General features: G+C 49.1%; 1 protein-coding gene across 5 annotated transcripts; it reads right to left on the bottom strand.

Annotated features, from left to right (window-relative positions):
* Positions 1–1,556: 1,556 nt before the first annotated feature.
* LOC116956881 (aerolysin-like protein) lies at positions 1,557–19,962 on the bottom strand. 5 transcript variants are annotated; one of them, XM_076054844.1, is made up of 3 exons: positions 4,113–4,153; positions 3,090–3,152; positions 1,557–2,569 (listed from the first exon to the last, which is right to left on the bottom strand). In XM_076054844.1, the coding sequence occupies exon 3, from the start codon at positions 2,558–2,560 to the stop codon at positions 1,619–1,621; it is 942 nt and encodes a 313-aa protein (XP_075910959.1). In that variant the 5' UTR covers positions 2,561–2,569; positions 3,090–3,152; positions 4,113–4,153; the 3' UTR covers positions 1,557–1,618. The 5 variants fall into 5 exon arrangements, with proteins under 5 accessions (XP_075910959.1, XP_075910961.1, XP_075910960.1 ...); XM_076054845.1 differs by lacking the exons at positions 1,557–2,569; positions 3,090–3,152; positions 4,113–4,153 and adding exons at positions 10,639–11,663; positions 12,186–12,248; positions 19,920–19,941; XM_032978742.2 differs by lacking the exons at positions 1,557–2,569; positions 3,090–3,152; positions 4,113–4,153 and adding exons at positions 17,416–18,440; positions 18,997–19,059; positions 19,920–19,962.
* Positions 19,963–20,072: the final 110 nt, after the last annotated feature.

Genomic DNA, 20,072 nt, shown 5'->3' with positions numbered 1-20,072 from the left:
GGTTACCAGTTTTAATGGGGTGGAGCGGACATTATTCACACCAACACGCAGACAGGTAAGGGTTCCGGTCCCGTAATTCCACCTCCATCACACACAGCTCCCTCCTTTGCATACCATTATATCTTCATTCACAGCTCTCTTCTCTCGTCACTCTTGCCGACGTCCCGTCTTACCACCATGGCCCACCTCCCATTGTCCCCTCGTCCGTGTCTCCTTATTCCCAACCACCAATCCCCTGCCTTCACATTTCGGTGTTACGCCCTGTCAACTTGGTACAGGGATTGATGTCAATGTTAGTTATAATTAACCATGCAAACCATACAATAACGATAGGATTGATAATGTAGCCAGTGTGGTTGCGTAATGAATTAATGGTGCATATATTCACACTGCAATATTAGTGGCATTTAAACTGTGAATGTTGCTCGGATAAATGGGCCACGTCCTTCATCCTCAGGATAGGCAGGCACGTGATTCAACTGCCAGTCACGTGACCACTGGACGGATTTTGGGGAGGGAAATCTGCATTGGGGGGCCAATCATGACGCCAGCACGTTGATATTACAGGGGTCCATTGGCGTACCCGTGTGCTGCGAGCCAGACGACTAAAACAAAGTCATTTTGGACCCTCGACAACATCTAAAAGGTCTGATGTGCACGTGGCCAGTGTTTGGAGAGAGGCGTGTCAGTTGACAAGGATGATCACGCAGCAGAGCTAAGGAAAACAACGCAGCTCTACCAAACCTTTTATTCATCATAACCAACTTGATAAATGTCCGTGATAACAATCGCAGTCACAGGGTCAATACCCTGGTCACTTGAGTTAATTCCTAAACTGAGAAAGGTTAAGAATTGGAATTTCGATTGACATGCCCCTTGTCACGACCATCCCAATGCAGCCGTTTTTTTTTAATGGAATCACGTTTAAGCTCCAACGAAGTGCAATTCCAGCCGAGATGCTGACAATTGTTTTTCCAGGATAGGCAACTGGTTACTTGTATAGGTGTTAAATGCTGTGGCAATTTTGAAAGGGAGAGTTCCATGCATTATACGTGCCTTCGAGGCTTATTCAATCATTAGCACGAGCAGTTACTTTAGTTAAAAAATAGCGCAATATTGTTGCTAGATTATGGAAACTGCTTCCCTACATAATTTTGCAATTGACGCATTCAGCCCCCTACCCCCCCAGGAGCAATAATAAGTGCAGCGAGCTGTAGCTCTTAAATGGACAGTGAAGTTTCTGTTCAAGCCAAACTAGATAGTCAACAGCTGTGGAGGATAAAGCAGCCATGACTGGATGTACTGGCCATCTTCAAATTAAATCCCATAGCACGGTCGTTTGACAATGCTGAAATCTAGTGGAAGAATATGCCATCAACCAGTTGTTTAAATAAATGGGGAATTACGCATGTGAAGCTCAGGTAGAATGGAAAATAAGTCCTATTGACATCCACATGAAAGGTAAAATGCCCAAGTCTGTGAACCCTTAAACCGAAAATGGGAAAAGCAAAACATGTAAATTCCTTACATGCAACCAAAACACGGAAATAAAAAAATGCATTGCAGAAGGATTTATTCAGAAAAAACATTTGATCAAACAGGGCACAAAAATGCTGTTCTATTTCTCAGTAGCACGGGCGGTCATCTTGGTGTAGGTGAGCCCCTTGTAGACGCCACTCAGGGGAACGTCAAAGAGAGCGCCGTTCATGCAGGTGATGCGCAGCAGGGCCGTGTACGGGAGGTCGATGTTTGCACGCCCGATGTTGGCGACAACGGTGACGGTCTTGTGTGGAGGAACAGAGACGGGGAACGTGAGAGTTTCCGTCCGCTCCTCCGAGTTCTCCAATGCGTGCGTGGTCTCAGAGCTCACGGTGAAGCTGAACCCAGCCTCCCCGTCCACGACCTCCGGGATGCCTGCCGAGACTTTAAGGCTGAAGGTAAACTCAATCTTGTTCGTTGTAGACCACGATGACTTTTTGGTAATTGTCTTGGAGCTCTGGAAGCTGTGAGACTGCACGACGCTGGTGTCGTTTATGTACTCCATTTCTTTAATCTCCTCCATCTGCACGTTGGGGAGAACCTGGTGCATAGTTGGGTACTTCATGTTCTGGATCACCGACGACTTTATAGCGTTGATGAACAGGAAGCCCATGCAGTCGATGTCGGCCCCCGCTCGGCCCTGAACGCCCAAGCAGACGCCGGAGCCCACGTCGATTTTGTACTCGGTCTTGAGCCCCCAGTCCGTCATCTTGGCAAAGAACTCGCGGTTGCGGCTCGTTCTGAACTTGATGGCACCCAGACGCGTGCCGGCCCCATTGCCCCACAGGGAGAGCTGCGACATGAACTCGCCCGACTGGAATTCAAACTGCTGAGCAGAGGAGTCCACGGTGCCGAATTTCTGCCTTCGCCCGTCAGTCAGCCACACCTCCACGCCCCTCACTTGCCAGCCTCCAACGCTCACGGAGAGTTTCTGCAGCGTGGCCGCGTTGCTCCTCCCATCAAACGAGAACGCATTTCCACCTTGGCCTCCAATGATGTGCAGCGTAAGTGGGTACGACATTATGTCAACCTGGAAGAGACAGATGCAAGGGTGAGCATTGTAAGCAAGGTTAAAGCCCAACCAGTACGGCTGCATTAGTGTAATAAAATAGTAGCATTACTCCAGTTCAGTACCATTCGTGTCATAAACATTTGGACAGTCAAATTTCGGAAGGGCTGAAATAGTGGGCAATAGCCATTTTACATGTTATAGAAATTAATGGTTTAAATCTTTGGAAAGTAAGCAAAATAAGCAAACCTAATCCTAGTCAAAATGCCGTTTTAGATTTACATTTTTGTGGAAATAATTACAGCAAAACCTGCGCTACACTATGAACTCGCTGCTGATCAATTAATTAGTTTTTCAAGCACAAGTGTGCGTGCTCATTAAACTGTGGGGCATTATTGATGGCCGGGGGTATCAACTTAATTCAAGTTACTGTCTCCCTACATCAAACCCTCGATCCACACAGCCACAGTAGACCATCCAGAGGTGGGGCAATGCAAGAGGGCTGCACGTGTCACGTTGCAGGGGGCAGTAGTACAAATACCTTTTCTTTCCACGAATAAGCAAAAGCTCAAATAGACGATCCAGGGACTTGGCTGCAGTCGACCTACACGGGTCATAGCAACAGATGCAGTTGGGTTAAGGTAGTGTGGGAAACCAGATTAACCCTACAAGCCAAGGCAACCAAGATTGCAAATCGCTCAGGCAACGACCATCCTGGTTGAAAAATGGATAATGGAGGTTTTTGTAGAGTGCAGGCATAATCCAGGGGTCATTAGGCGTTGCATCATTTTAGGGTGGATAAATTTATGATTGGATGGTTTGAAAACGGGTCAAATTAGACCCCTCTTACAGCTAAAAAAAAAATAGGGGGCAAGTCAAATACAATGTGAGAACTCCCATTCACTGCGAATTAAACTTAAAGGGGCTTTCAGCTCCGACCATAGAAGTCAGATTTCAGGTCAATAAAATGGAGATAGTTGGGCACTATGCTAAAAACCCATTTTTGCAACAGATTCAACAGCCAGAAATGTAGCAGGTGAGAATTTGAAAAACGTACAGAACAGGCATGTTTAATAAACTTGCAGGGAGATTAATCATCTAATTTTGGGAAAAAATATATATATTATTCAAACCACAACCTCATTGATGTTATGAAGTTAAAATGTAGGTAAACAAGCCAATGCACGCTTTTATTTGCACAAATCAGAAAATGTATTCGTGCCACCGAAATTTAAAATCAAATTGTGTGCTTAAAAAGTGGTTGGCTAGCATTAAAAAAAAAAGTCTGAGGCAAGTTTCATGAGTTATATTTTAGTTAACAACGCACAATATGCGAGACCCGGTGAGGGTTTAAGAAAATCTTGAATCATCTTGCAGCAAGTGCATGGAGAAACGGTCAGCTCGTTAGCCAGGAAGCACCGACGATAGTAAGCCTCAAAATTAATAAAAGCAAGCCATATAAGACAGAAAATGCAATAAGAGTAGAAAAAGACAACCAACACGCGCCTAACATAGTCTGAAAAGGTGCACTATAACAAGCTGTTAACCCAACTCACTCGCTTACCTAAGCAGTCCTCCCCGTGAAGAGCAGCGGTTGTGTGCTGGTCGCTCCCTCCTTTATATCGCGGGAGCGCACGTCACGTGGTACAATCACGTGGGTTTGCATTTCCATCCGTGGCCAATCATGGGTGTCGGAGGGAGAAGGCAATCATCGCAAGCCAATCAGCACGATGATTTACCAATTGGATTGGTGCGCTTTCTCCACGCGTTCCCAGTTTGCGTGAGACTCCGTTAACGAGATGAGCCACGCGCGCTAGCGCCTCATAGACGCAATCACAGCCCACATATAAGTCTGTTGAGAGCCCATTGAGGGAGCTCAAATCACGTGACATAATTACGCGCGCGTGCCTCCGCCCATCTTCCCCTCCAAGCCAATCATCAGGAGCCAATCACAGCGAGGATTCGCTCATTGCACGCGTGGCAGTTCCACGCACGCGTGCCCATTGTGTGAGGCGCCGTTCATGAGCCGAGCTACTGGCATGCGCCTCGTTAACTGAATCATGGTCCCGATACCTGGCCGTGGGATTCAATTTGGTTGTGTATTCAAGTGATTTTAGCGTTACTCTTTTGTTCTTTTGTGGTGCCACAGCAGCGAGGCCGCTCCGTCGGAGCCGTGCCCGCGACCGTGATGCCGCAGCAGCGAGGCCGTCCTGCCGACGCCGTGGCCGCGACGCCGCCACCTCTGAGCGACGGGGCCGGCGCTGCTCTTCCCTCACCACCCCCCACATGAACACCCCCACATAGAGCCCCCACATGAACACACACACACACCCCCACATAGAGCCCCCACATGAACACACACACCCCCACATAGAGCCCCCACATGAACACACACACCCCCACATAGAGCCCCCACATGAACACACACACCCCCACATAGAGTCCCCACATGAACACACACACCCCCACATAGAGCACCCACATGAACACACACACCCCCACATAGAGCCCCCACATGAACACACACACCCACGCATATGTGTCCACCACAGGGGCTAAACGGGGGCTCTGGACGGGTGCGAGGGGCTGGTAACCCCTCCACCTTCAATTAATTACCACGAAACTACGAATTAAACTGAAATATGTAACAACTAAGCTTGTGCCGGAGGCCCCGGGGGGCCAGGCGTCTATGACGTCTCCTGGCCAAACCCCAATTGGCGGAGCCAGGAGATTGAATACCTACCCTCGGGGCTACTCCAGAAACAACGAAAAGCCACTACGGTTGGCCACGTGGAATGTTCGAACGCTCACTGCAGAGGAGAGGCTGCCACTCCTCTGTCGGGAGCTGGACCGGTACCGCCTGGATCTATGCGGCATTCAGGAGGTCCGGTGGACCGGCTCTGGCTCCTGCCACCATGAGGGGTGGACAGTCCTCTACTCGGGGCAGCAGACTGCCAAACAACAGGGTGTGGGTCTTCTTTTTAACAAAAGAATGAAGGGGGCGTGGGAGCGTGGCGGTGAGGTGTGGGAAGCTGTAAGCCCCAGGCTACTTTGGGCTCGCCTTCCCATCAACCGGAGGCGAGGAATGGTGGTCGTGGTTACTTATGCCCCCACCGAAGATGAACATCCGTGGAGGGATGCAGGCAAAGCCGATGAGTCAGATGCCTTCTATGACCTCCTGTCACAGGTGCTGGCTAAAGTGGCCCCTCGGGATAGAGTCATCATGTTGGGTGACTTCAATGCCCGAGTTGGTCATGATACTGGCACCTGGTCTGGAGTGATTGGAGGGCATGGGCCAGATCAGCTCAATAACAACGGTAGGAGGCTGCTAGATTTTTGTGCAGCCCATGGGCTTGTAATTACCAACACGCTGTTCCGGCATCGGCGCATCCACACAACATCATGGATGCATGCCGGGTCCAAGCAAGAACATCTGCTGGACTACATAGTGACGGACCAGCGAATGCGAGCCCATGTCCTTGACACCAGGACCTACCGTGGAGCTGATCTGCCCTCTGACCATCGACTAGTCATCTGTAAGATGCGCCTGCCATTCTTCCACTCCGGTGGTGGGTGTACACCCAGGACCCCATTCCAACCTAAAGTGGCCTGGTCTCAGTTATCTGATGAAAGTTGCAAGCGAGAATTTCATCATCGCTTGCGGCTGGGATTGGCATCGTCCCCGACTCCTCCTGATGTCGAGGGTAAATGGGCGAGGTTTAGGACTGTGACTCATGCAGCTGCAATGGCTGCTTTGGGTACGCGGTCCAGACCTCCCCAGACACCCTGGATGACAGAGGAGTTGTTCACGATGGTTGAGAAAAAGCGACAGGCCCACTGTCATCGGCTACAGAATCCCACATCAGAGAATGAGGAGGCTTACCGCAGCCTTCGCTCGGAGGTTCGGAGAGCCGTGAGGCGCTGCAAGGATGGGTGGTGGTCGCGGGTTGCTGAGGAGATGGAGTCTGCCTCAGTGGCCCGTGATCACAAATCTCTATTTAACTCCATCAAAAAAGTAACCTGCAGCGCCACACCTATTACCATCATTAGGGGAAAAAAACGGTGATCCAATTTCCGACCCCCTGGAACAGGTTCGCAGATTTGCTGAGCATTTCTGTGAGGTCCTGGGGGAGGGAAAATCCCTCAGCCAGAAAAACATCGTGGCACAAAGTGAGGATGACCCTGCTGAGGCTGCGGTGCCTCAAATATTGGATGAAGTCACCCCCTGTGAGTGGCTGGCTGAGGTGCCATCTGCTGACGAAGTATTGAAGGCGATCCGGAGTCTGAGACCAGGAAAGGCAGCGGGCAGAGATGATCTCCCAAGCGAAATGCTGAGGGAGGGTGGCGTTTGTGCACAGACTGCCCTATATGACATCATAACAACAGTCTGGACCACTGGACGGGTTCCGCAGGATTGGAAGGATGCCCTGGTGGTCCCCCTTTTTAAGAAGGGGGACCGCACAGACTGTAACAACTACAGGGGCATCTCACTCCTCAGTGTGCCGGGAAAGGTCCTGGCAAGGATTATTCAGCATCGCCTTGCCAGGCACGCTGAGGAGAGGCTTGCGGAGCCCCAATGTGGTTTCAGGAAAGGGAGGTCCTGCACAGATGCCATATTTTCTGTCCGTCTGCTACAGCAGAGGTGTAGGGAATTCCAACAAGACCTACATCTCTGCTTTATTGACCTGGTCAAGGCCTATGATACCATCAGTAGGCCTGGGCTCTGGGTCGTTCTTCGTGCTTTTGGAGTACCTGACCCTCTGCTCACGATCATTAAGGACCTTCATGATGGTGAGCGGGCCCGGGTAAAACTACGTGGCCGGGAGTCAGAGCCATTCCCTGTACACCTTGGGGTGCGACAGGGATGTCCTCTGGCTCCCACACTATTTAACATCTATTTTGACCACGTAGTTCGTGAAGCCTTCAATAGCTGTACCGGGGGAATCTCCATATGGTACAGATATAATGGGAGGCTAATCGATGCCCGGGTGCGGTCAAGGGATGGCTCCCTATTGCTCAACCACGTTATGTATGCTGATGACTTGGTAATAGCTGCTCAGGCAGAGGAGGAGTTGGAGACGCTGCTGCTGAGACTGGAGCGTGCCACTAAGAGGTGGGGCCTTACCATCAGCCCCACCAAAACTAAGCACCTGCCTGGGTATTTTGTACCATCGGACACTCCACCCCCACAACTCCCAATCGGTGATGGGGCAGTTGTGGAGAGAGTGGAGAGTTTCCCATACCTGGGCAGTGTGCTTATGACTGGCTCCAGTTTAACAGCAGAGGTCTCACTCCGAATCAGTCGAGCGGCAATATCTTTTCATCGGTTGCGTAACGCTGTGTGGAAGCTACCTGGTCTGTCGCTCCGCACTAAGCTTCAGGTCTTCTCGGCCACGGTCATTCCCTCCCTTCTCTACGCTTGCGAAACGTGGACCCCCCTAATGGAACATCTTCGCCGGTTAGAAACATTTAGGCTGGCCTGCCTACGATCCATCCTGGGTTTAACCAGACTGGATTGTGTGAGGAGCTCACAAATCCTTGAAAGATCTGGGCAGGGTCCCATCGGTGCGCTCCTCCGGCAGGCAAGGCTGCGATGGCTGGGTCATGTAGCCCGCATGCCCAGCCACCGCATGCCGAAACAGCTTTTGTTTGGCCGGATTGAGGGGGCTAAGCGGGCGCGGCACGGACTTGAGAAGAGATGGAGTGATGTGGTACAGGAGGACGTGGAGCTGAGTGGACTTGCCGATGACTGGTACCAGCGGTGTCAAGATCGGCCTCTGTGGAGGAGGCTCGTGAAGGATGCTACTGGGCAGTTGGAGGCAGTCGCCCTCCAACAACAACGGAGGGCGGAGGAGCGACGCTCACAACAGCGAGCGGAGCGCCGGGTGGCTAAAGCACAGCAGGTTGGCACAGTAGGGGGCACAGGTGGTGCATCAGCCAGTCATCTCAGTCAGTCGACCCGTGGCACCTGGGTCTGCCCCGTGAACTCCTGCCAGCGGGCGTTCGACACTTCACGTGGCCTCAGGGTGCACATAGCCTGGCACAAGCGTCGTGGTGACGTCACCGCCACTTAGTGGCGAATGGCGGTTGTTGTTGTTGTTGTAGAGATTGTGTGAATTGATCGCAGGTGGCTAAGCGCCAGCCACGAATCATGCCCCAAGGGGCCGCAGCGAAGGGGCGAGAGTCGGTGAGCAGCAACCCTCCCCAGGACACGGAAGAGGGGAGCAGTGGATCCCACGTGAGCGAGGAGCCGGGGGTCAGCCTCCCTGACACTTTCGGTAAAGTCACGTAGAAAGAAAATAAATGTAATAATAGAAGAGGACTTTTCGATTGCAACACAAGCAATCGTCATCAGGTAGAACTAAATTTGAGAGAGAGACAACACAGACACGCAGACACACAGACAGACACACAAGCAAAGAGAGACACACAACATAGACACACAGAGCTCTGCTTCTCCCTGCTTGTGTGTCTGTCTGTGTGTCTCCGTGTCTGTGTTTTGTCTCTCTCTCAAATTTAGTTCTACCTGATGATGATTGCTTGTTGCAATCGAAAAGTCGTATTTTGTTATTTAATTTATTTTCTTTCTACGTTACTTTACCGAAACAACCAAAGAAAGATCAAATTAGCCTCATTACCATCACCATCTTGTAATTCATATTGTTAATAAGTGCCTTGAGTATTGACCTTTGAACTATACGTGCCTCTGGATATATTTTGTAACTAATTTGTTCAATTATGGAATTCGTTGATATTGTCTGCTGGCCAGGTCTCCTTTGAAAATGAGCTTCTGAGCCAATGGGTTCTCATCTAGAAAGAAACTTATCATTCTGAGTTAATGTGTTTCCTGAAGTCAAACACCGTTAAATGGAATGACACGAGCCAAAACTACATAATGAGGACGTGTGAAAGGTGAGACCATCTTGCATGTTTTTAATAGACGTAAAAGATTAAACATACGTTCATGTCTGGTCTAATTTTTTCATCAGAATGTTACTTTATGTCACTGTATTATTGCAATACCATAACAATGCTTAATGGTGTAGTATTAATGGGGTGGAACGGACATTCTTCACACCAACACGCAGACAGTTAGGGGTTTGTCCCCTTCACCTACATCACACAGCTTCACTCTTTCATGTCAAGTTATCTCCATCCACAGCTCGCTCTTCAACTCATTGTCGACGGCCCCTCCTATCCAACTCGTCACAAGTCTCCTGAATCACAGCCACCAATCCCCTGCCTTCACTTCTCGGAGTTAGGTACAGGGATCGATGTCAATGTTAGGTATAATAAATCGCAATAACAATATTAGGTCTCTTGTTTGTGGGTTCAGTTGCCACTAAATTGCAGCAAGCACAACCGTGGGATTGATAGTTACCTAACCATTGGTTACTCATAAATGGTGCATATTCACACTGAAATATTACGAGTCGCTGTTAATCCTCGAATGTTGCTGGGTTACAGTTTACCTCAGATAAATGGGTGATATGGCTATGCCACGCTTTCAACCTCAGAATAGTCAGGCAATCGATTAAATAGCCAGTCGAGACTACTGGATGGGAATTTTGATGAGAAAATAAAATCCGTGTGGGTGGGGGCAATAGTGATCACAGCACGTCGATATTACGGGGTTTGATGGCGTACCTGTGGTCTGGGAGCCAGATGAACCAAAACAGTGCATTGCTGCCTGGGAGCAAGATTGAAGTGTGCTTTGTGCCAAGTCTTTGTCAATGCTTGGACGGACATTTTCATTTAAGCTTCATCGTTATCCACCAGCAGGGCCTGATGGCAGGCAGCTGTTTAGGCATGTATTGGCCATCTGCAAATATATTGCTAATTTAAAGTGGTGCATTGCTTAGTCATCTTACAACACTAAATTATCGTGGAAAATACCATGCCACCGACTCAGCATTTCAAGAACAGCCATGCAAATGGGGAATAGAGGTTATGAAAGCCCAATGGAACGACAAAAAAGAAAGCCGTCAACAACCACAGCAAATGGTGAAATAGCCACAGCCATAAACAATCCTAGTAAAAATGTAAGGTTCTTACATGCAACCCACAAATATGCAAGGAGAAAATGGCAGTGCAATGCAGAAGGCTTTTATTCGTAGGTCAGCCACAATTCTCAGAACATTTGAACAGGGTACAAAATGCTGCTCTATTTCTCAGTAGCACGGGCGGTCATCTTGGTGTAGGTGAGCCCCTTGTAGACGCCACTCAGGGGAACGTCAAAGAGAGCGCCGTTCATGCAGGTGATGCGCAGCAGGGCCGTGTACGGGAGGTCGATGTTTGCACGCCCGATTTTAGCGACAACGGTGACGGTCTTGTGTGGAGGAACAGAGACGGGGAACGTGAGAGTTTCCATCCGCTCCTCAGATTCCTCCAAGGCGTGTGTGGTCTCAGAGCTCAAGGTGAAGCTGAACCCAGCCTCCCCGTCCACGACCTCAGGTATGCCTGCCGAGACAGTCAGGCTGAAGGTAAACTCGATCTTGTTGGTCGTAGACCACGATGACGTTTTGATTATTTTCTTGGAGCTCTCGAACGTGTGAGACTGCACGACGCTGGTGTCGTTTATGTACTCCATTTCTTTAATCTCCTCCATCTGCACGTTTGGGAGAACCTGGTGCATAGTTGGGTAGTTCATGTTCTGGATCACCGACGACTTTATAGCATTGATGAAGAGGAAGCCCATGCAGTCGATGTCGGCCCCCGCTCGGCCCTGAACGCCCAAGCAGACGCCGGAGCCCACGTCGATCTTGTACTCTGTTTTGAGCCCCCAGTCCGTCATCTTGGCAAAGAACTCGCGGTTGCGGCTCGTTCTGAACTTGATGGCACCCAGACGCGTGCCGGCCCCATTGCCCCACAGGGAGAGCTGCGACATGAACTCGCCCGACTGGAATTCAAACTGCTGAGCAGAGGAGTCGACGGTGCCGAATTTCTGCCTTCGCCCATCAGTCAGCCACACCTCCACGCCCCTCACTTGCCAGCCTCCAACGCTCACGGAGAGTTTCTGCAGCGTGGCCGCATTGCTCCTCCCATCAAACGAGAACGCATTTCCACCTTGGCCTCCAATGATGTGCAGTGTAAGTGGGTACGACATTATGTCAACCTGGAAGAGAGAGATGCAAGGGTGAGCATTGTAAGCAAGGTTAAAGCCCAACCAGTACGGCTGCATTAGTGTACCATTCGTGTCATAAACATTTGGACAGTCAAATTTCGGAAGGGCTGAAATAGTGGGCAATAGCCATTTTACATGTTATAGAAATTAATGGTTTAAATCGTTGGAAAGTAAGCAAAATAAGCAAACCTAATCCTAGTCAAAATGCCGTTTTAGATTTACATTTTTGTGGAAACAATTACAGCAAAACCTGCGCTACACAATGAACTCGCTGCTGATCAATTAATTAGTTTTTCAAGCACAAGTGTGCGTGCTCATTAAACTGTGGTGCATTATTGATGGCCGGGGGTATCAACTTAATTCAAGTTACTGTCTCCCTACATCAAACTGCAGGATATGCAGTATGATCCATTCCAAAACCCTCGATCCACACAGCCACAGTAGACCATCCAGAGGTGGGGCAATGCAAGAGGGCTGCACGTGTCACGTTGCAGGGGGCAGTAGTACAAATACCTTTTCTTTCCACGAATAAGCAAAAGCTCAAATAGACGATCCAGGGACTTGGCTGCAGTCGACCTACACGGGTCATAGCAACAGATGCAGTTGGGTTAAGGTAGTGTGGGAAACCAGATTAACCCTACAAACCAAGGCAACCAAGACTGCAAATCGCTCAGGCAACGACCATCCTGGTTGAAAAATGGATAATGGAGGTTTTTGTAGAGTGCAGGCATAATCCAGGGGTCATTAGGCGTTGCATCATTTTAGGGTGGATAAATTTATGATTGGATGGTTTGAAAACGGGTCAAATTAGACCCCTCTTACAGCTAAAAAAAAATTAGGGGGCAAGTCAAATACAATGTGAGAATTCCCATTCACTGCGAATTAAACTTAAAGGGGCTTTCAGCTCCGACCATAGAAGTCAGATTTCAGGTCAATAAAATGGAGATAGTTGGGCACTATGCTAAAAACCCATTTTTGCAACAGATTCAACAGCCAGAAATGTAGCAGGTGAGAATTTGAAAAACGTACAGAACAGGCATGTTTAATAAACTTGCAGGGAGATTAATCATCTAATTTTGGAAAAAAAATATATATATTATTCAAACCACAACCTCATTGATGTTATGAAGTTAAAATGTAGGTAAACAAGCCAATGCACGCTTTTATTTGCACAAATCAGAAAATGTATTCGTGCCACCGAAATTTAAAATCAAATTGTGTGCTTAAAAAGTGGTTGGCTAGCATTAAAAAAAAAGTCTGAGGCAAGTTTCATGAGTTATATTTTAGTTAACAACGCACAATATGCGAGACCCGGTGAGGGTTTAAGAAAATCTTGAATCATCTTGCAGCAAGTGCATGGAGAAACGGTCAGCTCGTTAGCCAGGAAGCACCGACGATAGTAAGCCTCAAAATTAATAAAAGCAAGCCATATAAGACAGAAAATGCAATAAGAGTAGAAAAAGACAACCAACACGCGCCTAACATAGTCTGAAAAGGTGCACTGTAACAAGCTGTTAACCCAACTCACCGCTTACCTGAGCAGCTGTTGTGTGCTGGTCGCTCCCTCCTTTATATCGCGGGAGCGCACGTCACGTGGTACAATCACGTGGGTTTGCATTTCCATCCGTGGCCAATCATGGGTGTCGGAGGGAGAAGGCAATCATCGCAAGCCAATCAGCACGATGATTTACCAATTGGATTGGTGCGCTTTCTCCACGCGTTCCCAGTTTGCGTTAGACTCCGTTAACGAGATGAGCCACGCGCGCTAGCGCCTCATAGACGCAATCACAGCCCCCATATTAGTCTGTTGAGAGTCCATTGAGGGAGCTCACATCACGTGACATAATTAAGCGCGCGTGCCTCCGCCCATCTTCCCCTCCAAGCCAATCATCAGGAGCCAATCACAGCGAGGATTCGCTCATTGCACGCGTGGCAGTTCCACGCACGCGTGCCCATTGTGTGAGGCGCCGTTCATGAGCCGAGCTACTGGCATGCGCCTCGTTAACTAAATCATGGTCCCAATACCAGGCCGTGGGATTCAATTGAGTTGTGTATTCAAGTGATTTAGCGTTACTCTTTTGTTCTTTTGTGGTGTCACAGCAGCGAGGCCGCTCCGTCGGAGCCGTGCCCGCGACCGTGATGCCGCAGCAGCGAGGCCGTCCTGCCGACGCCGTGGCCGCGATGCCGCCACCTCCGAGCGACGGGGCCGGCGCTGCTCTTCCCTCACCACCCCCCACATGAACACACACACAGAGCCCCCACATGAACACACACACACCCACATGAACACACACACACATAGAGCCCCCACATGAACACACACACCCCCACATAGAGCCCCCACATGAACACCCCCCCACAGAGAGCCCCACATGAACACACCCCCACAGAGAGCCCCCACATGAACACACACACACCCCACAGAGAGCCCCCACATGAACACACACACACATAGAGCCCCCACATGAACACACACACCCCCACATAGAGCCCTCACATGAACACACACACACACCCACAGAGAGCCCCCACATGAACACACACACCCCCACATAGAGCCCCGAGGGAAGGTCACCTGGCCGACAGGTTTTCACCCAGAAGCCCTCTCATGGGACCAAACTTCACGGTTTCCTGCGACCAGGGAATTGGGCGACCTCCCCCGAGGCTAACGTGCACCACGGCGCCGTGAATTGGGTTGTAATCACGTGGTCACGACGGGGCTGCTGAGCCACCGCGGATAGAAAACGCACACACCACACACTGGTCAGCAGGCAGGTAGGGGGCGACGGAGTCACGAGCGGCGGGAAAAACAGGGCCGGTCCTCTGATTGGTAGGACAGATGCGCTTGTTTAGAGGGTGAAAAGTGGACGTCTGAGAGCGCACCAGTCCGAGAGAGTGGCGGGAAATCCGAGCCACCTGATTGGACGGGAGACCAGCGGATCAGCACCGATTTATCTTTGATGTAGAGGACAAAAAAATGAGTAGAGAAGGTAGGGAGAGGGAGTTCGTATTGAACTCAAGCCAGGCTCGGGACGGTCGACTTCCCAGCCACTCGAACGTCCGTGAGACGAGTCGAAGTGCAGCGAGGATCCGACCCAGCAGCTCCATACGAGTCGAACCGTGAGTACCCGAGAGTGAGATAATGAGGCCATTGTGAGATTGTCTTAGGAGAGTGATTTGAAAGAGGCGATACAAATCGGGTCTTAGACCATCGGAAGATAGGTTTGACCTGCCCTGCTGACTCAAACTGAATTGACTAATTTAGCCTCGTACTCGTTGAGAATAAACTGTTGGGGATCAATAGACCTTGTCGTGTGGTTTCCACGAGGGTGGAACGGATGCATGTTGGTGTGCGTCCTTGTACCCTGTGTTTGTGCGTGAGTGTGTTTTTACCCTCGTGTGTGCGCTCGCCCATGCGTGTAGCTCGTGGTTAGCGTGTGTGTGTGGCGAGCGGCGGCGGACTCATACAGGGGCACGTGAGATTACTCACACGCCCTTTCGTTTAAACGTGTGCGTGAGGCTAACAGGCGGCGTACACGCGAGATTATTCGTGCGGCCTTTTGTTTAACGTGTGCGTGGGGTGAACGGGCGGCGTTCCCGCGAGATTGGTCACACGGCCCTTTAAATAAATCTCCGAGACAACCCCCCCAATCGGCTGCACGTGTGCGAGTGACATCCCTGCCCTCTGATCCCGAGTTCCGCTTGCGCGATTGGTGCGTGGCACGGGAGAAGAGCGACGTCGGATTTCGAGTGAGTGGGTGTGAGTGTGTGCGGAGATTGCGTGAATTGATCGCAGGTGGCTAAGCGCCAGCCACGAATCATGCCCCAAGGGGCCGCAGCGAAGGGGCGGGAGTCGGTGAGCAGCAACCCTCCCCAGGACACGGAAGAGGGGAGCAGTGGATCCCACGTGAGCGAGGAGCCGGGGGTCAGCCTCCCTGACACTTTCGGTAAAGTCACGTAGAAAGAAAATAAATGTAATAATAAAAGAGGACTTTCGATTGCAACACAAGCAATCGTCATCAGGTAGAACTAAATTTGAGAGAGAGACAACACAGACACGCAGACACACAGACAGACACACAAGCAAAGAGAGACACACAACATAGACACACAGAGCTCTGCTTCTCCCTGCTTGTGTGTCTGTCTGTGTGTCTCCGTGTCTGTGTTTTGTCTCTCTCTCAAATTTAGTTCTACCTGATGATGATTGCTTGTTGCAATCGAAAAGTCGTATTTTGTTATTTAATTTATTTTCTTTCTACGTTACTTTACCGAAACAACCAAAGAAAGATCAAATTAGCCTCATTACCATCACCATCTTGTAATTCATATTGTTAATAAGTGCCTTGAGTATTGACCTTTGAACTATACGTGCCTCTGGATATATTTAGTAACTAATTTGTTCAATTATGGAATTCGTTGATATTGTCTGCTGGCCAGGTCTCCTTTGAAAATGAGCTTCTGAGTCAATGGGTTCTCATCTGGAAAGAAACTTCTCATTCTGAGTTTATGTGTTTCCTGAAGTCAAACACCGTTAAATGGAATGACGAGCCAAAACTACATGAGGACGTGTGAAAGGTGAGACCATTTTGCATGTTTTAATAGACGTAAAATATTAAACATACGTTCATGTCTGGTCTAATTTTTTCATCAGAATGTTACTTTGTCACTGTATTATTGCAATACCATAACAATGCTTAATGGTGTAGTATTAATGGGGTGGAGCGGACATTCTTCACACCAACACGCAGACAGTTAGGGGTTTGTCCCCTTCACCTACATCACACAGCTTCACTCTTTCATGTCAAGTTATCTCCATCCACAGCTCGCTCTTCAACTCATTGTCGACGGCCCCTCCTATCCAACTCGTCACACGTCTCCTGAATCCCAGCCACCAATCCCCTGCCTTCACTTCTCGGAGTTAGCTACAGGGATCGATGTCAATGTTACGTATAATGAATCGCAATAACAATATTAGGTCTCTTGTTTGTGGGTTCAGTTGCCACTAAATTGCAGCAAGCACAACCGTGGGATTGATAGTTACCTAACCATTGGTTACACTCATAAATGGTGCATATTCACACTGAAATATTATGAGTCGCTGTTAATCCTCGAATGTTGCTGGGTTACAATTTACCTCGGATAAATGGGTGATATGGCTACGCCACGCTTTCAACCTCAGAATAGGCAGGCAATCGATTAAATAGCCAGTCGAGACTACTGGACGGGAATTTTGATGAGAAAAAAATCCGTGTGGGTGGGGGCTATAGTGATCACAGCACGTCGATATTACGGGGTTTGATGGCGTACCCGTGGTCTGGGAGTCAGATGAACCAAAACAGTGCATTGCTGCCTGGGAGCAAGATTGAAGTGTGCTTTGTGCCAAGTCTTTGTCAATGCTTGGACAGACATTTTCATTTAAGCTTCATCGTTATCCACCAGCAGGGCCTGATGGCAGGCAGCTGTTTAGGAATGTATTGGCCATCTGCAAATATTCCTAATTTAAGTGGTGCATTGCATGGCCATCTTACAACGCTAAATTATCGTGGAAAATACCATGCCACCGACTCAGCATTTCAAGAACAGCCATGCAAATGGGGAATAGAGGTTATGAAAGCCCAATGGAACGACAAAATAGGCCGTCAACAACCACAGCAAATGGTGAAATAGCCACAGCCATAAACAATCCTAGTAAAAACGTAAGGTTCTTACATGCAACCCACAAAATGCAAAGAGAAAATGGCAGTGCAATGCAGAAGGCTTTTATTCGTAGGTCAGCCACAATTCTCAGAACATTTGAACAGGGTACAAAATGCTGCTCTATTTCTCAGTAGCACGGGCGGTCATCTTGGTGTAGGTGAGCCCCTTGTAGACGCCACTCAGGGGAACGTCAAAGAGAGCGCCGTTCATGCAGGTGATGCGCAGCAGAGCCGTGTACGGGAGGTCGATGTTTGCACGCCCGATTTTAGCGACAACGGTGACGGTCTTGTGTGGAGGAACAGAGACGGGGAACGTGAGAGTTTCCATCCGCTCCTCAGATTCCTCCAATGCGTGTGTGGTCTCAGAGCTCAAGGTGAAGCTGAACCCAGCCTCCCCATCCACGACCTCCGGGATGCCTGCCGAGACAGTCAGGCTGAAGGTGAACTCGATCTTGTTGGTCGTAGACCACGATGACGTTTTGATTATTTTCTTGGAGCTCTCGAACGTGTGAGACTGCATGACGCTGGTGTCGTTTATGTACTCCATTTCTTTAATCTCCTCCATCTGCACGTTAGGCAGAACCTGGTGCATAGTTGGGTAGTTCATGTTCTGGATCACCGACGACTTTATAGCATTGATGAACAAGAAGCCCATGCAGTCGATGTCGGCCCCCGCTCGGCCCTGAACGCCCAAGCAGACGCCGGAGCCCACGTCGATTTTGTACTCGGTCTTGAGCCCCCAGTCCGTCATCTTGGCAAAGAACTCGCGGTTGCGGCTCGTTCTGAACTTGATGGCACCCAGACGCGTGCCGGCCCCATTGCCCCACAGGGAGAGCTGCGACATGAACTCGCCCGACTGGAATTCAAACTGCTGAGCAGAGAAGTCCACGGTGCCGAATTTCTGCCTTCGCCCGTCAGTCAGCCACACCTCCACGCCCCTCACTTGCCAGCCTCCAACGCTCACGGAGAGTTTCTGCAGCGTGGCCGCGTTGCTCCTCCCATCAAAGGAGAACGCATTTCCACCTTGTCCTCCAATGATGTGCAGCGTAAGTGGGTACGACATTATGTCAACCTGGAAGAGGCCAAAGGGAGAGCATGGCAAGCACGTTTCAAGCCCAACGTATGCCCGTCTTACTTTCATTTACAACATAATCATTACGACAGTTTACTTGTAACTAGTTCAGTGTGCCATTTGCGTCTTAAGTTGGACATTCAAATATTCGCAAGGGCTTAAAAATAGCCATTTGACATGTTAAATCATAGTAAATTACGCTTTCAATCTTCGGCAAGTATGCAAAATGAGCAAACCTAGTCAAAATTAATACCGTTTTAGATTTAAGTTGGTGGAATCAAAATCAAAGTAAATAGTGCGCTACACAATGAACTCGCCGCTGATCAATTAACAGTTAGTCCTTTAAGCCCAAGTGTGCGTGCTCGTGGAACTGCGGGGCATTTTTGGTGTCAGTGTCAAAATTAAAGGCACATGAATTTCTCCCTACATCAAAATGGATAGAGTATGGCCCATTCCACAACCCTCGATCCACTCAGCTACACAGTAGACCATCTAGCAGTAGGGAAATGCAAGAAGGATGCACGTGTCAAGTTGCAGGGGGCAGTAGTACAAATACCTTTTCTTTCCACGAACAATCAAAAGCTCGACGAGACAATCCAGGGACTTGGCTGCAGTCGACCTGCACAGTTCATAGCAAAAGTTGATATATGCAGATCGCCCAGGCAAGAACCATCCTGGCAGAAAAAGCTAGCAGAGGCCTTTTAGAGCGCAGGCATTATCTAGTGGTCATTAGGCGGTGCATAATAATAGGGTGGAGCCATTCATGATAGGACGGTTTAAAAAAAAGGAACTAAACCAACCTTAGATTGTAAAAAAGAAAGTGGCAGGACAAATAGAGCATTCCCATTATCTGTGAATCAAACTTAAATGGCTTCAGCTTCCACCAGCCAACCCTCAGCTTTCAGATCAATAAAATGAAAGTAGAAAGCACTAAGCTACGAACACATTTTTACAACATTAAAGATTCAGCGAAAACTGTGGCACGCAATTTGAAAAGGTACAGAACAGGCATGGTTTAGAAAAATTGCAGGAAGATCAATCCGGGTAATACTGGAAAAATATTGCCGCGAAAACCACAACCTCACAAGCCCATTGACGTAGGGAAAGGAAACTTACATAAGCATTACCCAAGTTATTATTTGCAGAAAGTAGAAAACCTATTCACGACCCCGAAATTATTTCAAATTTCGAAATGGAAAGTTCAATCCATTTGTTAAAACGCGATGAGCATTATGTACATGACCTGTACACGGTTTTTTTAATGGAAACCTTGAATTAGCATGCGCGGTGAATCGGTGACAAAAGGTTCAGCTCGCTAGGCTTAGTAGCACACAATATATTAATCTTCAACGCAATAAAAAACGCAGAAAGTTCAATAAAAGCATGAAAAAGGACAACCAACACGCACCCAACATGGTCTGAAAAGGGCGCAGCAGCAGCAAATCCTACAGCAAGCTATGAGCCCAACGCACCACTTACCTAAGAAGTCCACCCCGTGAAGAGCAGATGTTGTGTGGCGTCTGCTCCCTCCTTTATATCGAGGGAGCGCACGTCACGTGGTACAATCACGCGTGTTTGCCTTCACCATTCCTGGCCAATCACGGGGGTCGGAGGGAGAAGGCAATCATCGCG

This window comes from Petromyzon marinus, chromosome 68 (assembly GCF_048934315.1).
Source record: "Petromyzon marinus isolate PM22_M1 ecotype Great Lakes invasive population chromosome 68, UKy_Petmar_22M1.pri1.0, whole genome shotgun sequence".
NCBI classification, from domain to species: domain Eukaryota; kingdom Metazoa; phylum Chordata; class Hyperoartia; order Petromyzontiformes; family Petromyzontidae; genus Petromyzon; species Petromyzon marinus.
This window is presented reverse-complemented; position numbering and strand designations above follow the sequence as displayed.

Coding starts and splice junctions, on each gene's coding strand:
- LOC116956881 (XM_032978742.2), bottom strand. CDS start 18,431: ATGTCGTACCCACTTACGCTGCACATCATTGGAGGACAAGGTGGAAAT.